This window comes from Nymphalis io, chromosome 12 (genome assembly GCF_905147045.1).
Source record: "Nymphalis io chromosome 12, ilAglIoxx1.1, whole genome shotgun sequence".
NCBI lineage: Eukaryota > Metazoa > Arthropoda > Insecta > Lepidoptera > Nymphalidae > Nymphalis > Nymphalis io.
The window spans coordinates 190,472-207,639 of NC_065899.1; the positions used below are offsets into that span (position 1 = coordinate 190,472).

At 34.3% G+C, this 17,168-nt stretch overlaps 1 protein-coding gene across 4 annotated transcripts in view; it reads right to left on the reverse strand.

Moving 5' to 3' along the window:
- Positions 1-17,168, reverse strand: part of LOC126772119 (syntaxin-binding protein 5) — a 249,638-nt gene that overhangs the window by 41,567 nt on the left and 190,903 nt on the right. For all 4 annotated transcript variants that reach the window (XM_050492279.1, XM_050492276.1, XM_050492277.1 and 1 more), the window contains exons 3-4: positions 10,399-10,581; positions 2,764-2,898 (exon numbers count right to left, since the gene is read on the reverse strand). In XM_050492279.1, the coding sequence (XP_050348236.1) occupies positions 2,764-2,898; positions 10,399-10,581 (318 nt within the window). The remainder of the gene's footprint in view (positions 1-2,763; positions 2,899-10,398; positions 10,582-17,168) is intronic.

Consider the following 17,168-nt stretch of genomic DNA (forward strand, 5'->3'; position numbering starts at 1 on the left):
ACTAGTCCACAAATTCAAATTCGCTCAGCGTGCTATGGAGCGAGCTATGCTCGGAGTATCTTTGAAGGATAAGATTAGAAATGAGATTATCCGGAAAAGAACCGGAGTCACCGACATAGCTTGCAAAATTAGCAGGCTGAAGTGGCAGTGGGCTGGTCACGTATGTCATAGGACCGATGGCCGTTGGAGCAGACGAGTTCTAGAGTGGAGACCGCGAATCGGCAAGTGCAGCGTAGGGCGCCCTCCAGCCAGGTTAACAAAAAAACCATTAAGTTTTCATCTCATTGTGTTTATAAAAGTTTCTATAATTATATAAGTTTATATTTCGATATATAAGTTAATTTCTTTCCATAAATCTAACCCAAAACAATTCAACCGATTTGCCTAAAAAGCAGGAAGTCATTTTCCAACCTTTAAAAAAACCGCGTAATAATAAAAGGGCAGCGCAAGAACCATCGTAACTCCGCCTTAAAAAGTTAAAAACCGAATCGTGAAGGTAAAGTATTTGCTACCGGCTCTCCGTCCGCCTAGCTCTACTTAATGAAAGCCTTTCTGGGCAAGTACATTATGAAATGGCACATATGTTTTATATAAAATATGCTTCATTAAGAAGCTTTAGTCATCATATTTTTTTTACTGAACATATTTGGAAAAACTATTATTTAGTCACCTTGGTCTACGCATAACATAACTTAAAAAAGATAACGAGTATGTGTCACGCAATCAACATATACTTCATTCAAATACATTTTAACTTATGTGTGTAGATTCTACTGAAATGAACAAATATAATCTTAATAATTAATAATTTTATATAACCAAAAGTAATGTTTTTTTATATCCTGCATGGAAATCAAAGAATACTAACTCTACCCTTTTTATCATCAACTTCCTCACAGGGTGGCGCATTTGGTGAAATAATTAAAATTTCTACAGCTTTAGCTTAGTCTATTATACAATATTAGTATGATTAAAGCACGAAACATAAGACCCATCCGTCGGTCTGTTGTTCTGTTCTGCCTTTACAATTTCCGCGTTTAAATCGTCCCTTTGTTCTACCTCCGAGATGACGTCTCAGGTTAAATTTATCTCACGTGAAAATATCCTGAATTTCGTTAGTAAATCCCAAATGAAATCTATTATCAACGAGGGTTGGGTATCACCGGTTCTGTCCGGATCTCGTCGGGTAAGATGGCGTGAATGCGACGGGTAATTGATTCTGTCGCCGGTTAGCCGGCTTTTGTGTTGAAGTAACCGGTTCACGGCTCAGATTTCTCGGTTATCCGGTGAAGTGAATAAACAAGGGTGTGGAGATTAAAATTTTCATTGCAATTAAAACGTGGCGCGGCGTTATGTCTTCGTTGCTGATGAGAATGAACACTTTCTTAATTGCTATTTTTTATCCCTGCACGTTGTCAGAAATACAACAGGAGGAGTTATATGTTTTTGAGTGTATATTTATTTTATTTTATATGTTTGACGATTATTACTACGACGCAATCGATTTGGAAGTATTAATATATACTGTCGTCAAAGTATGCTTTTGATGTTATTTTGATTTCCAACAACTTGTCGACAGATACCTATAATTAAGCGCTATTTTTAGTAGAGGCAGTAGCATCCCGTAAATATCCCACTGCTGGGCTAAAGCCGTCTGTCCATTAATGATAAAGAGTCAACCACAAACAAGCTCTCTGATGTGTTTTGGTGGGATACACATGTAGCAGAACTTCCACCCAGGACTTTCGGTAAAGGTCTACGTTTTCCCTCCAGCGGGCCTTGTCAGCTCGTAATGTATTCATTACACCCTTATTCTATTCCGAAAGAACGTATGAGGGTTCAACGCAACTTCAACCTAATTAGATCACTTACAGAGTTCCCGGAGACGAACAGCCTACACGGGTAATCTCGTGTTGCGTTAAAACAGACGTCTGAACGTCCCTTTATATGTTAATTTCATTATTTACGAAGGCACCAGGTATCAAATGAATCTACAATGTTTATTTTCCCGTTTTATTCAAGTCCCGTTTGTACTGCGTCGCCTTTTCGTAATTAATGCTGTTTGCGCGTTTTTGTAATTCTGTTCAAACTTGATTAAATAATATTCGCAAGATATTCCATAAACATTACTTATTGTGATTATTTTTGTAATTAGTATCAAACGAAGAATTACGTCAGCATATTTATAAAAGATAATTACAGACAAATAAAAAAGACAACTATAATTAAAACGGTGTTTATATTTCATTACGATAATAGTTTATCGTCGAGTTACCACGCAGAGCTTGAATAATTAACATACACTTACCGATCGTGTTTTAAAATATAAAACTGTACTGTAGACGGATTTAATACAACGGGTGCTTCTGTGCACTTACTGAATACTTTTTATACCGCTTCACCGGAATACCTGACACGACCTATGCTGTATGAGGACCCAAATAGTGACCCGCAGGCTGTTTATTGCTGATGAGAATGAATACTTTCTATTTTATGATCTTGTTTGATGACATCATAGTTAAATAATAACAACGAGCGCTAGACTGCTTATGTAAGCCATCCCAAAAACAGCTTTTGTACTATTTGTTGTTTTGGCCCCGTCGCTGCGCTTTCGCTTCTCTCGTAGCGTCTGAGAACAGACTTAGCGCTGTAAAGCGCTTATGTATCATATATAATATGGCTAAGGCTTCTCCTATCGATACAAATACGAACAATGCCCCATTTGTTCATCGGTTTGTCTATTAATAAAATAAAAATACTCACACTTCCATGGCTTTGTTCCAGTTGATGACGTAGCCGCTCAGCGCAAAGGTTTCGATGTTTACCACATGGACGTTCCCACGCTCCGTGCCGACGTGGATCCATTTCGATTGAAGTGGTAAATGGAGGCAGGTTATCCTGGTGACAAATCAGAAATAAATCATTTGAGGCAGACTTTATGATGTTACAAAGGTATACAGTATAGACAGGACAGGGAGGGGAAGTGACGCAAACGAATACTTTTGTAAATACCAGGCAATATGAGCTACGGGAATACAAATAGCCGTCAAGTTTTTACTTGGAATTGTCACTTTATATACTGAAAATTTTGCACATAACTACATATATATTTGTTTAAATGTCTCCGAGGGTATAGCAGGGATCGAAGCGTCACCTTCCTACACGTTGCTGCATTTCTGCACAATGTACTCTTAACCCATTTTTTAAAGTAATTACTAAAAGATCTGTATAGTCGGGTGCAGCATTGTTCAATGCTAAAGAAAAAAATATATAACAGTTCTTATTCCCTTGTTGAAACACAATAGCCCCATTAGACTAACAATATTGTGTCACCGCCGCGGGACGGGGCCGTCGCGGCGAAACAACTGTGATAGGAGAAACATTAAAGGTATTCTATTCGACTTCTCAAATAAGGAACGGTTTTGTGTCAAAGTAAACGTCTATTATCTTTCGAGATCAAAGATTTATATTTATAAATATTATAACGTGACTTTACGACGAAGAAGTTTACGACGAAAAAGTTTCTTTTGTTTCGATATCTGCTTAACTGTCGAAAAAAATAGTTTGTTAAATACAAAGAATCACTAATATTATGTTTCAATTAAGGGAAATATCGTGTTTAGAGCAGGTAGGATTCTGCAACGCGCTTGCATATCTCGAGAAGGGTAATTAAAATCGAGGCTTCATTTTTTAAAATAACAATGTAATAAATAAAATCTCCATGGCTAAAGTATAATTATTTTATTTTCATTAAAATTTGTCTATTATTTTGTTACAATAAAATATATATACACTTTCCGCTTAATACTACAATTTTATTATAAAATTACCAATGTCGTTAATAACTCCAACGTAGATTACATATATAAAAACAGAATAATTATACAAAATTATAATGTATGATTTTTCTTTCGTTTTATGTTGAGTTGGCGTTAAATTATTATTATTAATTTCCTTTATTTGTGTGTGTGTATGTCATTATTAAATAGCGAAAAAAACGATGTAATAATTTTAATCAGATACAGCCAGACAAGGAGACAGAAAAGTTACTACTATCACAAAGAGCTCGGGTTAACATTCCTTAAACATAAACGACCGTTCAGTCGGATTGAGTGAAGCTGCCGTTGTGTCTGAGAACCGAATAGACAAGGTTGAAATATGAATTTTGACTTTTCGTTCACTTTTGGAAATTCACATTCCAATAAAACTCGAAGCCGTAAGATAAATATACTTTGAATATTGCTTAGGTTATCAAACCCAATATTATGATTGGATTAATTATTAAAATTGTAATTTCACACAAGTTGCTAGGGACGGGACAGCAACATTTTATAATAAATTAGCCAACCAGGCAGACGTTCTCCCGTCTGTGTGTATATAGCAATCAAGGAGATCGTTTGAATGGTATACAAGTTATTTGCTGCAGCGCCATCTAGCGGCGATTAACAACAAAGTGGATAGTATAAACCTTCTCTATGAAAATATTCATACATATGCTCTAGTCCATTAATCTCTAACAGATACACCAACATCCATTTCACATATAATTATAACCATTTTGAGGATCTGTGCGAACATATGAAGATGGTATAAAGAAAACATATACAAAAGATCACCAAAATATCAGTTTTCACCATAAAATAGAGATACAAATTGAATTTTATTGTAGATTTGTTGAAAATGGGGGAGGTGAAACTCCCCCTGACACCCCGTGACAGGGAACTAGTCGGATATAAAACATAAAGCGTGTAACGATATCAATTCGGAATAGGTTTGTATACAATAAGTTTATAGAAAATACAATAGAGGTAAAGTTTAAAAGGATATAGTTGCACGGACTAGCTTATTTTATGAGCTCCATTAAATTTGACGGCTCATGAAATATATATGTATATACATAGTAGAAAACCAAGTAATGAGATTAAAATAAAACAAAAATTTAATAACAATATTTATAATGATCATAAGAAATAGTTACCGCGTTACTTTATATTATTTCATTAAATTCATATAGTTAAGGATACGTCTATATATCTATACTATATATTGTTATTACTAGTACGGAAAGTACAATTGTTGATATTGTTTATTTAAAATGGAAAGGCATTTAGTTTCTTTCAAAAGTTGGCATCGGAGCAGCGTGCTGGATAAGCTTCAAACTTTCTCCTTAAGGAGGAAGAGAATATTTATTTTACGTTACTAGAGTTCTTATTTTAGTGATAAAAAATAATAAGTCAAGTCAAACTGAGTTAGTGGGTGATCTAATTCTAAATACTCGTATTGGGCGTTTCATAGTAACGAGCATGTCGCGTGCTGGTTTCACGTTACATTGAGAGTCAAATTGTCTTGATTGTTTAAAAGTAACGCAACGATTTTTATAGTTTCCAACCTATTATTACCTTTACTTTACGCTAGGATTTTCGAATGTTTACCTCACTAGTCTGTGATATGATTTTATAAAAATATTTTACATTTGCGCTTCGATATTAAATTTACGCTTGAAGAGACGCGTTGCCGCAACCATTGATAAAGCATATTGAAATAAATTGGAAATATATAAAATAGAGGAAGCTGAATAGTATACAATTAACAGATGTACAAAGCGAAGTTTCAAAGCCACTTTGATGAACGAAATTAAAAATACCGCCTTTTGAAAGGATAGCAGCGGCCAGCGGCAGGTGCGAACACATTCAGCTGGGCAAATCTTTTTAAATGATTCCGCAGTAATTGCGCTTTGAAAAGCGAACTTTGTTAAACCAATTTCATCCATGAAAAAGCAATCAGAGCCCTCTTGTGTACCATGAGCGAGTATACAGTAATAACGCCGGTCGTCAAAATTGGAACCAATCAAATTGCACCCCTCACTCACTATGCCTCAGCAGTGTGTCCGCCATAAATGAAGTAAGGTGCTAATTAGTACCAATGAATAACTTCGTCTTGTATTCATTAGATTGATTGGTTCCTCATTACTTTTCAATAAATTCAAAAATAACTATTTGTTCGGGAATCCACAAAAATGTAAACAGTTATTAAGTCCATAAAACCCATCGGAACGTGCATTTGAAAACAGATTTAATAGACCCGCAAGCGCCGTGTGGGCGCATTAACTTTTACGATATTTATTTTGCATACTAAATGTATGTTTTGAGAGCAATATGCTGACTTTTGAAAGCTTTGTTTTGGTGTAGGTGTAATTTCGGCAAGCTTACACCCTATTACAGGCATAACCCCTGTTTTATGATCGTCAAGCTACATACGAGCGCTATCTGTAGAAACGCAAAAAGTAATTTTTAAGCGTAACGTAAAAACGGCGATAAGTTTACGTCACATTAGTTGGTAATGGAAGCGCTCGAGTACTCTGCTTAGGGAAATGAGCCCTACAAATGGCGCTGTATGTCGGCTTAAATTACAATTTACGTTGTGCAAATTCTAGCGAAATGTCTTCAACGAAATAGCCATTTGTAATTTGTTTTATTTTTATTAGTGTTCATGGTCTCGGCCGATGCATTTTAATAACTGTCTGTGTCTTGGAATATTAATGCCTTCAAATATATTTAAGTTACATCAGAACATCTACCTGCCACAGCGGTTGAGGCTTTTACTATATAGTACTTTGCATATCGATTCGAGATAACATATTTTTAAAGAGAGTAGTAAACTCAGATATTTTGTTGAACTTATATTATAATATTATTATTTTAGGAAGGTAGATTAGTAGGCTGCCAGATTGTAAGTGATCACCTTCACTCATAGTAATGGCACTGCAAGGAGTCAATATACTGGTGGTAGGGCTTTGTGCAATCTCGTCTGGGTACCATCTACTCATCAGATATTCTACCGCAAAACAGCAGTACTTGGTATTGTTGTGTTCCGGTTTGAAGGGTGAGTGAGCCAGTGTAATTACAGGCACAAGGGACATAACATCTTACTTCCTAAGGTTGGTGGCGCAGTGGCGATGTAAGTGATGGTTAACATTTCTTACAATGCCAATGTATATGGGCATTGGTGACTACTTACCATCAGATGGCCCATATGCTCGTCCACCTTCTTATTCTAAAAATATCACTACACCGTCGACAGAACATTGTACCTCTTACTACACTGGCTCACGTATCCTTTGAACCGAAATATAGAAATATTGACTATTGATGATGAATAATGTTTGCTTGATTATAACAAAAGGTAAGGATACACTTAGTGAGTCTATGGATGATAGCACACTTTGGGAGTGAAGCGATCGCACCCTGGCTGTTTTTTTATACTGAAATATGTCACCTTTAAAAAAAATCTCAGCGGGTTTCTTTATTCTAGTGTCTTTCGCTGGTCCATCTTAGGTCAGGTTATTTATTTTCCAAGCCGGTAGCAGTTTCTAATTTGACAATCGATAAGAAAGTATAATGTTTCTATATATATGTTCTATATTGAATAAGGGATTTTGATTTGGTTTGTTTTGATTATTATAAATAAGTCGTACCGTCCCAAACAGGCTGAACAAGCCTTAGCACTGGTAAATATTATTTCTAAAGTATCGTCATACACTACACGTTGATAAAACAAAGCAGTTCCTGATTAGTTCTGCCATTCCAGCTTAATTAAAACTAAGCACGTGCAATATAAGCGTAAAAGCAGTTTGGGACGTGATCGAATTCAATCGTATTCCGGATATCCCAAATTGACCTTTAATCCTAAAGGAGTAGATATTAGAATTCCTTTGACTGAAAGCATCCGTGGTAGGATACCAAGTGTCGTCGACCCTTAAAATAGGTTTAATGCATTCGTATTGTTATAATATTGGATATTGGAAAAAATATTTGAAAATACGGATAAATAGTGTCATAAATGTTGATGCGTATTATCTTATATAATATTTAGTACATAAAAAGAAAATAAATATTCTTTCTCCTAATTAAGATTGAAATCTTATCAACAGTTTATATCAAGCTTTTTGAAAACGTTTACAAACTAACTTATTACCGATTATTAAAAAAAATAATGAATATTAGACATTGTAAAGTGGTTGTAAGAGTGTTATATAAAGCTTTATCTTCTTCTTTAGAATGTCAAATTACTAATGAATGAAGAAGACAAATTGCTATACAACACTTTTAGTAAGACCGTTATTTAATATCTACTTTTTGGTTTAAGTTCAATATATTTTGAAACGTTAACGTTTTATTGCTTGAAGTAGATCTTATTTTTATATTTACTAAGTACTGGTCGAATAAAATAATTACATTCAATAAGACAGGAAAAATAGGAAATAATCAGGAATCAACAAAAATATAATAAAAAGGGATTTTGTCGACTTGCTTACTGTTTTACATAAAGCTCAGCCGGTAGCTAGCCATGCCAGTGTGAGGGGGTGTAGTGGGGGTGGGGCGGTCTAGTCGTGCAACAAGACAAACGAACAGACGAACAACATCAAACTAACACACACTCACCCCTTCAGTTCTTTAGTCTGTCGTGATAGTTTGATATAATATCTGTAACAATGTGCAAACCACGCCCAGTAATGTGCTTTATTTACAACACAATACACTTCCATATATCCTGGCAATAATTATTGCATACGTATATATATACAACAGATGGATACACTTGAAAAACTAACAATTTGAACACTCAGTTAAAATATATAAATTACAGATGAATCCGATCTCATTATTGCCACGGTATATAAATATCCTGTTCTTATAAAGTGCACGAAAATCTCAGTGTTAACAATTAATAAGAGTCTGTGTTTGTTGACGAACAAAGTGAACATCATCGAAACAATTTTCGTTCCTCAAATGCAATGTATTGAGAGTGAAATATTAGTCGACAGTCGACACGTCAACATTCATCCAACTAAATGTTTATACTATTCTGTGTTTCTAAATGATTATTATGTACATTTTATGCTAAAACATGTCGTCGAAATTATTGTGTGAACTTTAATTTCTCTTTAATTAAAATTTAAAACTTTTACAGGATCCCACATGTTTAATATTGAATTCGATTTTTATTTCATTAAAATTACTTCAGTCAGTTTTAATTAATATTTCAGATGATTAGGTATCAGATTCCATAACCTCAGCTGGTATGTCGATTAACTGAGCGCATTCCTGGTTATCGAGCTCGCTATTAATGGATAGGCTTCCAATGTTGATAATGACTGCTTTATTAGAGTGCCAATCTGAGAGCCAACAGACGATGACAGAGACATTAAGACATTTCATAGGAAACAGGATGCAAAATTGCGCGAATATTTATCTAATCTTTTAAAATGAAAATTTATCATTTTCCTGTCAAAATTAAATTAAATCTTAACATTATATTTCACGTGTAGCATTCTATACTATTCTCATGTCTTATGATTCATTGAATTGTTTTCGATATAGTTATTCAGAGAATTTTCAATCAATTAATGTGAACTTCTTCTATTTCCTCTCAAAAAATGGAAATTATATTTAAGTCCATTGTTTACAGCACTGTTTTGCTACAGGATTCGGCTGAGCCGAATGATTAACATCGTCGTCACTTAAATATCCAGGACCGGAAGGGGAAAACCATGGGGCTACAGGCCCTGGACTCCACAGCAGAGATCCTTTAAACGAAAAATATACAAATTCCAGCGAGTAAACACTTTTAACATGTTATGCATATATAGTAAAATACAAAATAATTCTTATTTTTTTCTGTATCACCAAATATTTTAATATATTAAAATAATTTAGTTTGTTTCGCAATAAATTATTAAGTAGTCGATGAAAAAATGTTCAATTTATTTAGAACATAATTAATGGCCAATTCTTTGTTGCCCTGGACCTCTAAATCCGACGCTGAATATCTGCTGCACTTTCATTATTTTATTCAAAAATATTTAATTTAATTTATATTAAAAAAAACCAACTTCAAATAAAATCATTTGACAAACGTCATCAATGAACGTTGATCAAACCAAATCTTCCACAGTCTCTTTGTTTCTGGCCGTCGTTAATAGCCGTTGTAATTCGAGCCCGTTGTGTTTTGCTTTTTGTATGTAAATGATTATTTATTTAGATGAATGTTTGTGTTATTTTTACTGTTTAATCTTGTACTGAATGTTACTGTTTCAAGTTATATCATATAAAAGCGACATTAAATAAACAAAAAATAAGCCTTTGATAAATTTCTTCGTCGAACATATAAAAAAGAAACATTTTGGAATAAATATTAAAAAATGTAAATATATAAATTAAAGGTCATGCTGTAATTAAAGAGTAAGTAATTATAAATCGAAGATAAAAACAAAGGAATAGTTAGACGAGTAAAATAACATTAGAATCTCGTATATTTAGGCGATTGAAGTCTGACATCAGCGATATCGCACATATATAGCATGTAGTTAAAATATTAATGAATCCTGACCACACTCACCGTTCTCTCTGGAATTTAAGCGATTGGACTCTCTGGGCTATCTTCTGCCTGAAGGTCCAGAGGTGCAGTTGGTCGTCAGCGGTGGCTGTGACGAGAGCTCCTTCGTTGATCAGGAACTTCACATGCAGCACCGCCTCGCCAGCTTCGTGGCGCACGTGTGCGTCCACACCCGGGCCGCCTAGTCTGAGAGCTGGTTCAGGAAAATACTCGAGGAGATAAATGTAATATATTATGTTGAAGACTTCGTAATTTATAAATAATTGTGTATGCTTAAGATTTCACTGAAACCTTTCAAGACCCGTATGACTCGTATCACATTTGTTGTGTTGAAATGCAAGACGAAATAATTGAAATAACAAACATTAATATTTGAAACATACGTCGGGGTTGTGTTTCATTCTAGAGCGGAGGGTTTCAAAGCGTTTGTAGGACATCCATTACTTTAATGTGAAGCCGGCAGGAGCGGGACGCGGAGCCTCGCGTCTTGTCAAGATTTGTTACACTCGCTCGGCGCGCGCTCCACTTGCGAACTGTTTGCTGTAGCCAAGTGCTTGGCATTTAGACTAAATTAAAACTATTTCATATTCTCTCGGAAAGTAAACGCTTTCAAAAGCTTCCTTCGAAATTGCTATCGTAATAATACGAATTTCTCTTCCTATTTAAAATCTTAAGTAAGGTCGTCCCAGTTCTTGTGTTCTGTTTCGCTAAAATAAATTGAAATCGGAATAAAAAAACTCGTGAACGTCCTCTATGTTAAGTCCATTCGTGATTATATTTGCTATTAGATATATAGCAATGTGCTTTACCTATGTCCTCTGTACATATAGCATATATGTAAATATTTACCGTGACGAGTACAGAGGACGCAGTGGCTGTTTGTTCGTAGCTCGAACGTTCGCATCCCCCGTTGTCTGTTGTTTGAGGGGTGGGGGGGGGTACTGATGTGCGTTTGAAATGCAAAGCGAGCTCCAATTTTGGGTTGTGTCGTTTTGCGGCGAAACGTGTCGGAATTACGAATCATTAATTGTTCTGTTAGCTGTGTTCTGACTGGTTTGATTTATAATTACAAAAAAATAAACACTGCGTTATGTGTTTAATTATTGATGTTCTTTCAAGAAATACAAATAAGCAAATATAGATCACCAGTTACTCACCAGTCATGTGTGCCTATAAGATCAAATAGACGTTTTAAAAAATGAATATTCAGATCCTTAGAAGATAATAATAATAATATCCTGGGACATTTTTCACACACGGCCATCTGATCCCAAATGAAGCTTGTACAGAACTTGTACTATGGAAACGAGATAACTGATATACTACATATACTATTTTTTTTCGTAAATACATACTTATATAGATAATTACACCCAGACTCAGGACAAACAGTCATGTTTACATTGTTTTTGTTTTTTTACAGCACTACTGTCTACCGCTTACGAATATGAAAAAAAATATTAGTGTTAAGTGGTGTAGTGGCTAGTTTATAGAGGCCGATCCCGTCCGATCCGATCCGGCCGGTCACCACTGTCAGAATACGTGTCTCGGAAAGCATGTAAAGCCGTTGATATTCAGCTTGAACTCTCTCCGACCCTGCCTTCCCATCGGGTTATGAAATACTACTACACACAAGTTGAACGGTTTGACATTAACATTAAAATCAAGACTTCTAATTGAAAAAGCAATTTATACTAATTATATTACAAAATAATTTGTCTCATAAATCACTTAAACTAACCACTAACATGTATGTATGCAAAATTATCTGCTTAATATATATCAGAATCTGAATATAAACAAGAGTTTTACAGTATATATATATTTAATGGCCCATTCGCAACAGTCACTATTATTGGTGTATAATAAACGTGAAATACGTCTATTACAAGTTCTAACTTGGTGATATATAAGTAATATAGCATAACGTTAATTAACGTCTGCTTAATAATTGAAGTTTTATGTCTTAGCGGTAACTTGGATACAATTCTTCATGTTGATCGATAAACTTAATATCTTTGTTGACTTGACTAAGTACCTCACGGTCCCTGCTACTTTACTTGCATTAAATTAAGACTATACAGGTCTGTTTTATACACCATGTACCATTTGGTTGCCAGGTTAAAGTTTCTGGTTAATGGAAAATGCTATAATAATATGTGAAGTATCCTACTAATCCTATAAACGCAAAAGGACGTGTGTGTACCTTCGAATCTGAAGGCCGCTACGCAACGCATCGAGCCTCGGTGCGGTGCGTGGCTGTCCGTGGTTCTCGGCCGTTCGCCATGTACCGTGGGAAGCCAACTTTATATATCGCGATTAGTAAGATATTGGTAACTATTCCTGGCGTCCGATATGTCGTCTCTTTTAGTTAAAGTCAAGTTACTTTTAGTTACCTTATAATCTTCAAGATGTATTATTAATTACAATTTCTAAGCATGCTCCGGCGGTGTGAGTTGCAAATTAATTTATAATCAAAACAAGAAAGGTCGTACATCAAACCGGGCCGGGGTTCCGAGTTACGAGAGAAGTTGTACAAAACTTTGCAATGTTTAAAATGCATAACGAAAAGTTGGGTCATTAAAGTGAGAATGAATATTTTCGTGTTCAGTTAACAACGTCAGACAGGAGATGTGATCTTTACATACCGCCAAGTTATTTATAAACTTTTACTTCATAGCAATAAGGGATTGTTCACGTGGTGTAGGGATTTGACTTACAAAATTGATTGACCCTTTATGTAACGAAACTGTTAGTAGCGGCCGGAAGTAAGTTATCTGTGTTCACTAGCGTCAGAAAGCAAGTCAAGTTTTGGTCTGGCATCGGATCACTCTCCGGTCGCGTCGAATTAATATCTTGTCGAACAATAAATAGTGAGTGCGCGAACGACACGGCAGCACTATAACGCTCAGTGCGCAGTTAACTAGTCGGTTATTATGAGAATTAAGATTCTGCTATTCTACAATTTTTTTTATCGAAAATAATATTAAATTTAATTCATTTGAATTTGAATCATAATTTCTAGGATTTTTTTTTAAAATTTAAAATAGGTAGACAGACTGTCAATTGGAAAACCTGTTGGTATTTGGTCCCTTGTACCTGAAGTTATACTGGCTTTCTCACTCTTCTAAATGAAACACAAGAATTTTAAATATTGCTGTTTGGTGGTAGATATATGATACCTCACCAGGAACCACTAATTCAGTGGTACCTGGTGAGTTACTGACAGTCGGTTCTTGATTTATTTGTTTTACTAGTTTATATGTATTTTATATGCGAGAAGAGTTTGGAAAGTCTCCAAATGCCTCATTAGACGAAGTTTTTGAATCAACGAACAAATAGCTGTTTTGGAAAAGAGCGCTTTTGGCAATCAGCCCTCGTGTTCTGAATTAGCTTTATCCGAAATAATTTAAAGGCAACTTCTGATAACATTGCACAGTTGAGTCACCTCGGTTAGACGAGTCACTGTAACCAGTTGCAGTTTTCGGTAATGTGGTAGTTGGGGAGTACCAATTGCACTGTAGCATTTGTATCTGGAGTTTGTTTAATTTCATTTTAAACCTACTGGTAAGAGCTGAATCGAATAAAATCATTTTTAATGATTCAATGAATCCGAATTCGCCACTAAATTATCTACTACCGGGCAATGGTGTGCTTTTCCATTAAGGGGCGCGTTGCCCAAATGTGACCGCCATTAAGAGAAAATTGGTTTTCAATCTTTAGTAGTGAATTTTTTATCTCATTAAATAGACTACCCTTAACATAACTAATCGATAAAATATGAATAATTAAAATCGGTTTACAATCTAAAAATATATCGAGTACTATACACTGAACAAGTAATAAATCCAGTATTTATCTAGCTTTACTACATTATTATTACATAAAATAGCGAATTATAAGTTATATATAAAAAATCAACTCACTAAGTTTATTTTTTCACAATTACACAGAATCGTAATATAACAATTAATTTAACTGTGTTCACAGGTGATGCTGCTAACAGAATACAAATGAAAATAGTTTTACTTATTGCATAAAATAATTAAATTTGATTCACAATAATGATATAAATTCTAACCGATTTTATTTTAAATATTTTTACTGTCAATAAAATATTTTAACGATATATTAAACATCAAAAATGTATTTAAAAGTTTCAAACAATCAGAACAGAGTCCACTATAAATGAAATATTAATTGGTTTGATAAATAAAAAACCAAAATGAATTCATAAAAAAATCCAAAAACATAGTTATGTAAACTTCTTTAAGTGCCATCTACGACATACGATGTATAGTTAATAAGAAAGATCTTTTTTATACTATAGGTAGATGGACGAGCATATGTGCCTCCTGATGGTAAGTAACCAACGCCCATAGACATTGGCATTGTAAGAAATGTTAACCACCGCTTACATCGCCAATGCGCCACCAACCTTGGGAAAAAGATGTTACATGTCTTGTGCCTGTTACATTCGATCACCCACCCTTCAAACCGGAATACAACAATACCAAAAATCTTACCAAATTTCAAAAAAATATGTAAATCGGTCAAGCCACTAAGAAAAAATATTAATAATAATTTTAAGAAAAAAATTTTCTTAAAATTATTATTAATATTTGAGAAGTTTTTCTAGAAAATAAACGATAAATTATTTTCAATTCCGAAACGAATAAAATATCCACGATAATGGAATCTGGCCGAAATATTTCCATTTCGTTTGAGATAATAATATTCAAAAAAGTATAAAACTCCAATTTTTGCGATAATTGATGTAAATTCGTAAAATGTTTCCAGCTGAATGGGCGTCGTTATCAAATGGTCACAAAAGCCAAGTTAAGGGCAATATAATAAAAAAGAAAATACAAAAACCTGAAGTTGCTCTATCACGGGGCAAATTGGGTAGCGAAGGGACGGCCGCAATACTGGTATTGTAAGCCAAATGTTTGATACTCGTCCCTTCACTAGATTTGTTACAAACCTCTTTTGTAAAGTCTTTTAATATAGAAGAAATGAATAAAACTTGCTTTTGATAGATTCGAATAAACATTACAAATTAACTATACATTAATATGTTTGGAGTTTTTAGATTATTTTCGATCATCTTTTTATGAAAACAAACACTTTGAATCATTATCAAACAATCCGTGATCCGTCACTGCGCAAGGGCACAAATAAAATACACATTTTTTGCGGTGATGCTCAAAACTAACCGAACGTTACTATGGCGTTACAAATAAGTAATATGGCTGACAGTATCGATGTAAATGTGTGAATACAGAAAGGAAATAGTACTAGTATTGATAACAAAATAAATTATCATCAAATCGCTTGTAATCAGGAGTATTAGTAAATAGCTAATAATTTAACACGAGACGATTGCTTGCTTGTGATCTGTGTAATGTCATTTAACATGATAACATAACTGATTCGATTGTGTGAAACGGTAATCCCTTTACCAATACACGTATATTGTATAGTGACTGCCTAATTACATAATAGTTTGTCTTCTTTTTTCTTATGTTATATTACAGGAGAAGGGGAAAATCAAAATTTATAATTTATCCGCTAGATATATTTATAATAAATATTAAAACATCAGTTATATATAATCGCCCACAGTCTGTGGCAAAGGAAAGGAAAAATTAACTGATATTTTGACTGAACGACTCGCGTAAACCAGCGTAGCGTAATAATCACAAGACTGATTCTTAAAAGACGCTCTATTCAGAGCCGAAGCGGATAACGAACTTAAACGTTTACTTTAAATACGTTAATTCACAAAGCACAAATGGAGGCGTTCCTGAATTAACTGAAATCTTTCATATATTTCTCTACGGCAGTCGGCACGCATCAATATAAGTAATGCGTCCTTCATAATTTATTGACATAGCAGATTGTGTGCGAAGAAATGAACCTTTAAATCTTGAAGTATTTTATTTCGCTTCAGTTGTTGTTTCGTGTTGTGATTTTCTTTCGTTGGTTTTTCCCAGATCTGAGGTATTTATTTTCAAACAGGTAGAAATATCGAATATAAATTTTGAGAAGGTGTGGACCGAAATTTTTCCAAACTAGTAAAACCAATTCTTGCTGTTGTGTAGGCGTTGTCAAAATCATAAAATGAACTTGGTAGAATAAATTACTCAGAACATTCTGCGTTCAAACGAGATAAAAGAAACGCGGAGACGTTAAGTCTATTTATAAAACGGGAAAACTTTTCTAAAATTTAATATTAAATTCGAGCCAAAAAAATGAACCAGATCCCACGTCCAACGAAGCGTATTAATTACCAACGAATTTATTAAAAAGATGGCGACTCTTAGAAATTGCTTCCAAGGTAATTTGCTCAGATTCGTAGCGCCCAAATTTTCTTCGTGAAAAGTGTTCATGCCATTAGATGGAGTCGATTTACTGGGTAATTTACTATGATTTTTACATTTGGGAAGTTTTATCTAATTCTTCTGTTTGACTTGAGTTATTTTTAGGTTGACATAAGACATGATAACAAATTGAAGTAGGTATTGAAAGAACAGCCTTCTACTTTATTTTACACTTTTATTGAAACGTTAAAGCGTATTTGTTAGTTTATCCTTTTTTCACGCAGAAACGAAGCAACACACACCCTTTGACATAATAATATTTTAATTTCGGAAAGTTGCAAGAGAATGAAATCGTGGTTAAAACTATAATTAACCTATCTAAACTACGTATAGAGAGAAAACTACGGAATTGATTTAGGATCGCGGGTTCGGAACCGAAAGAATATCACT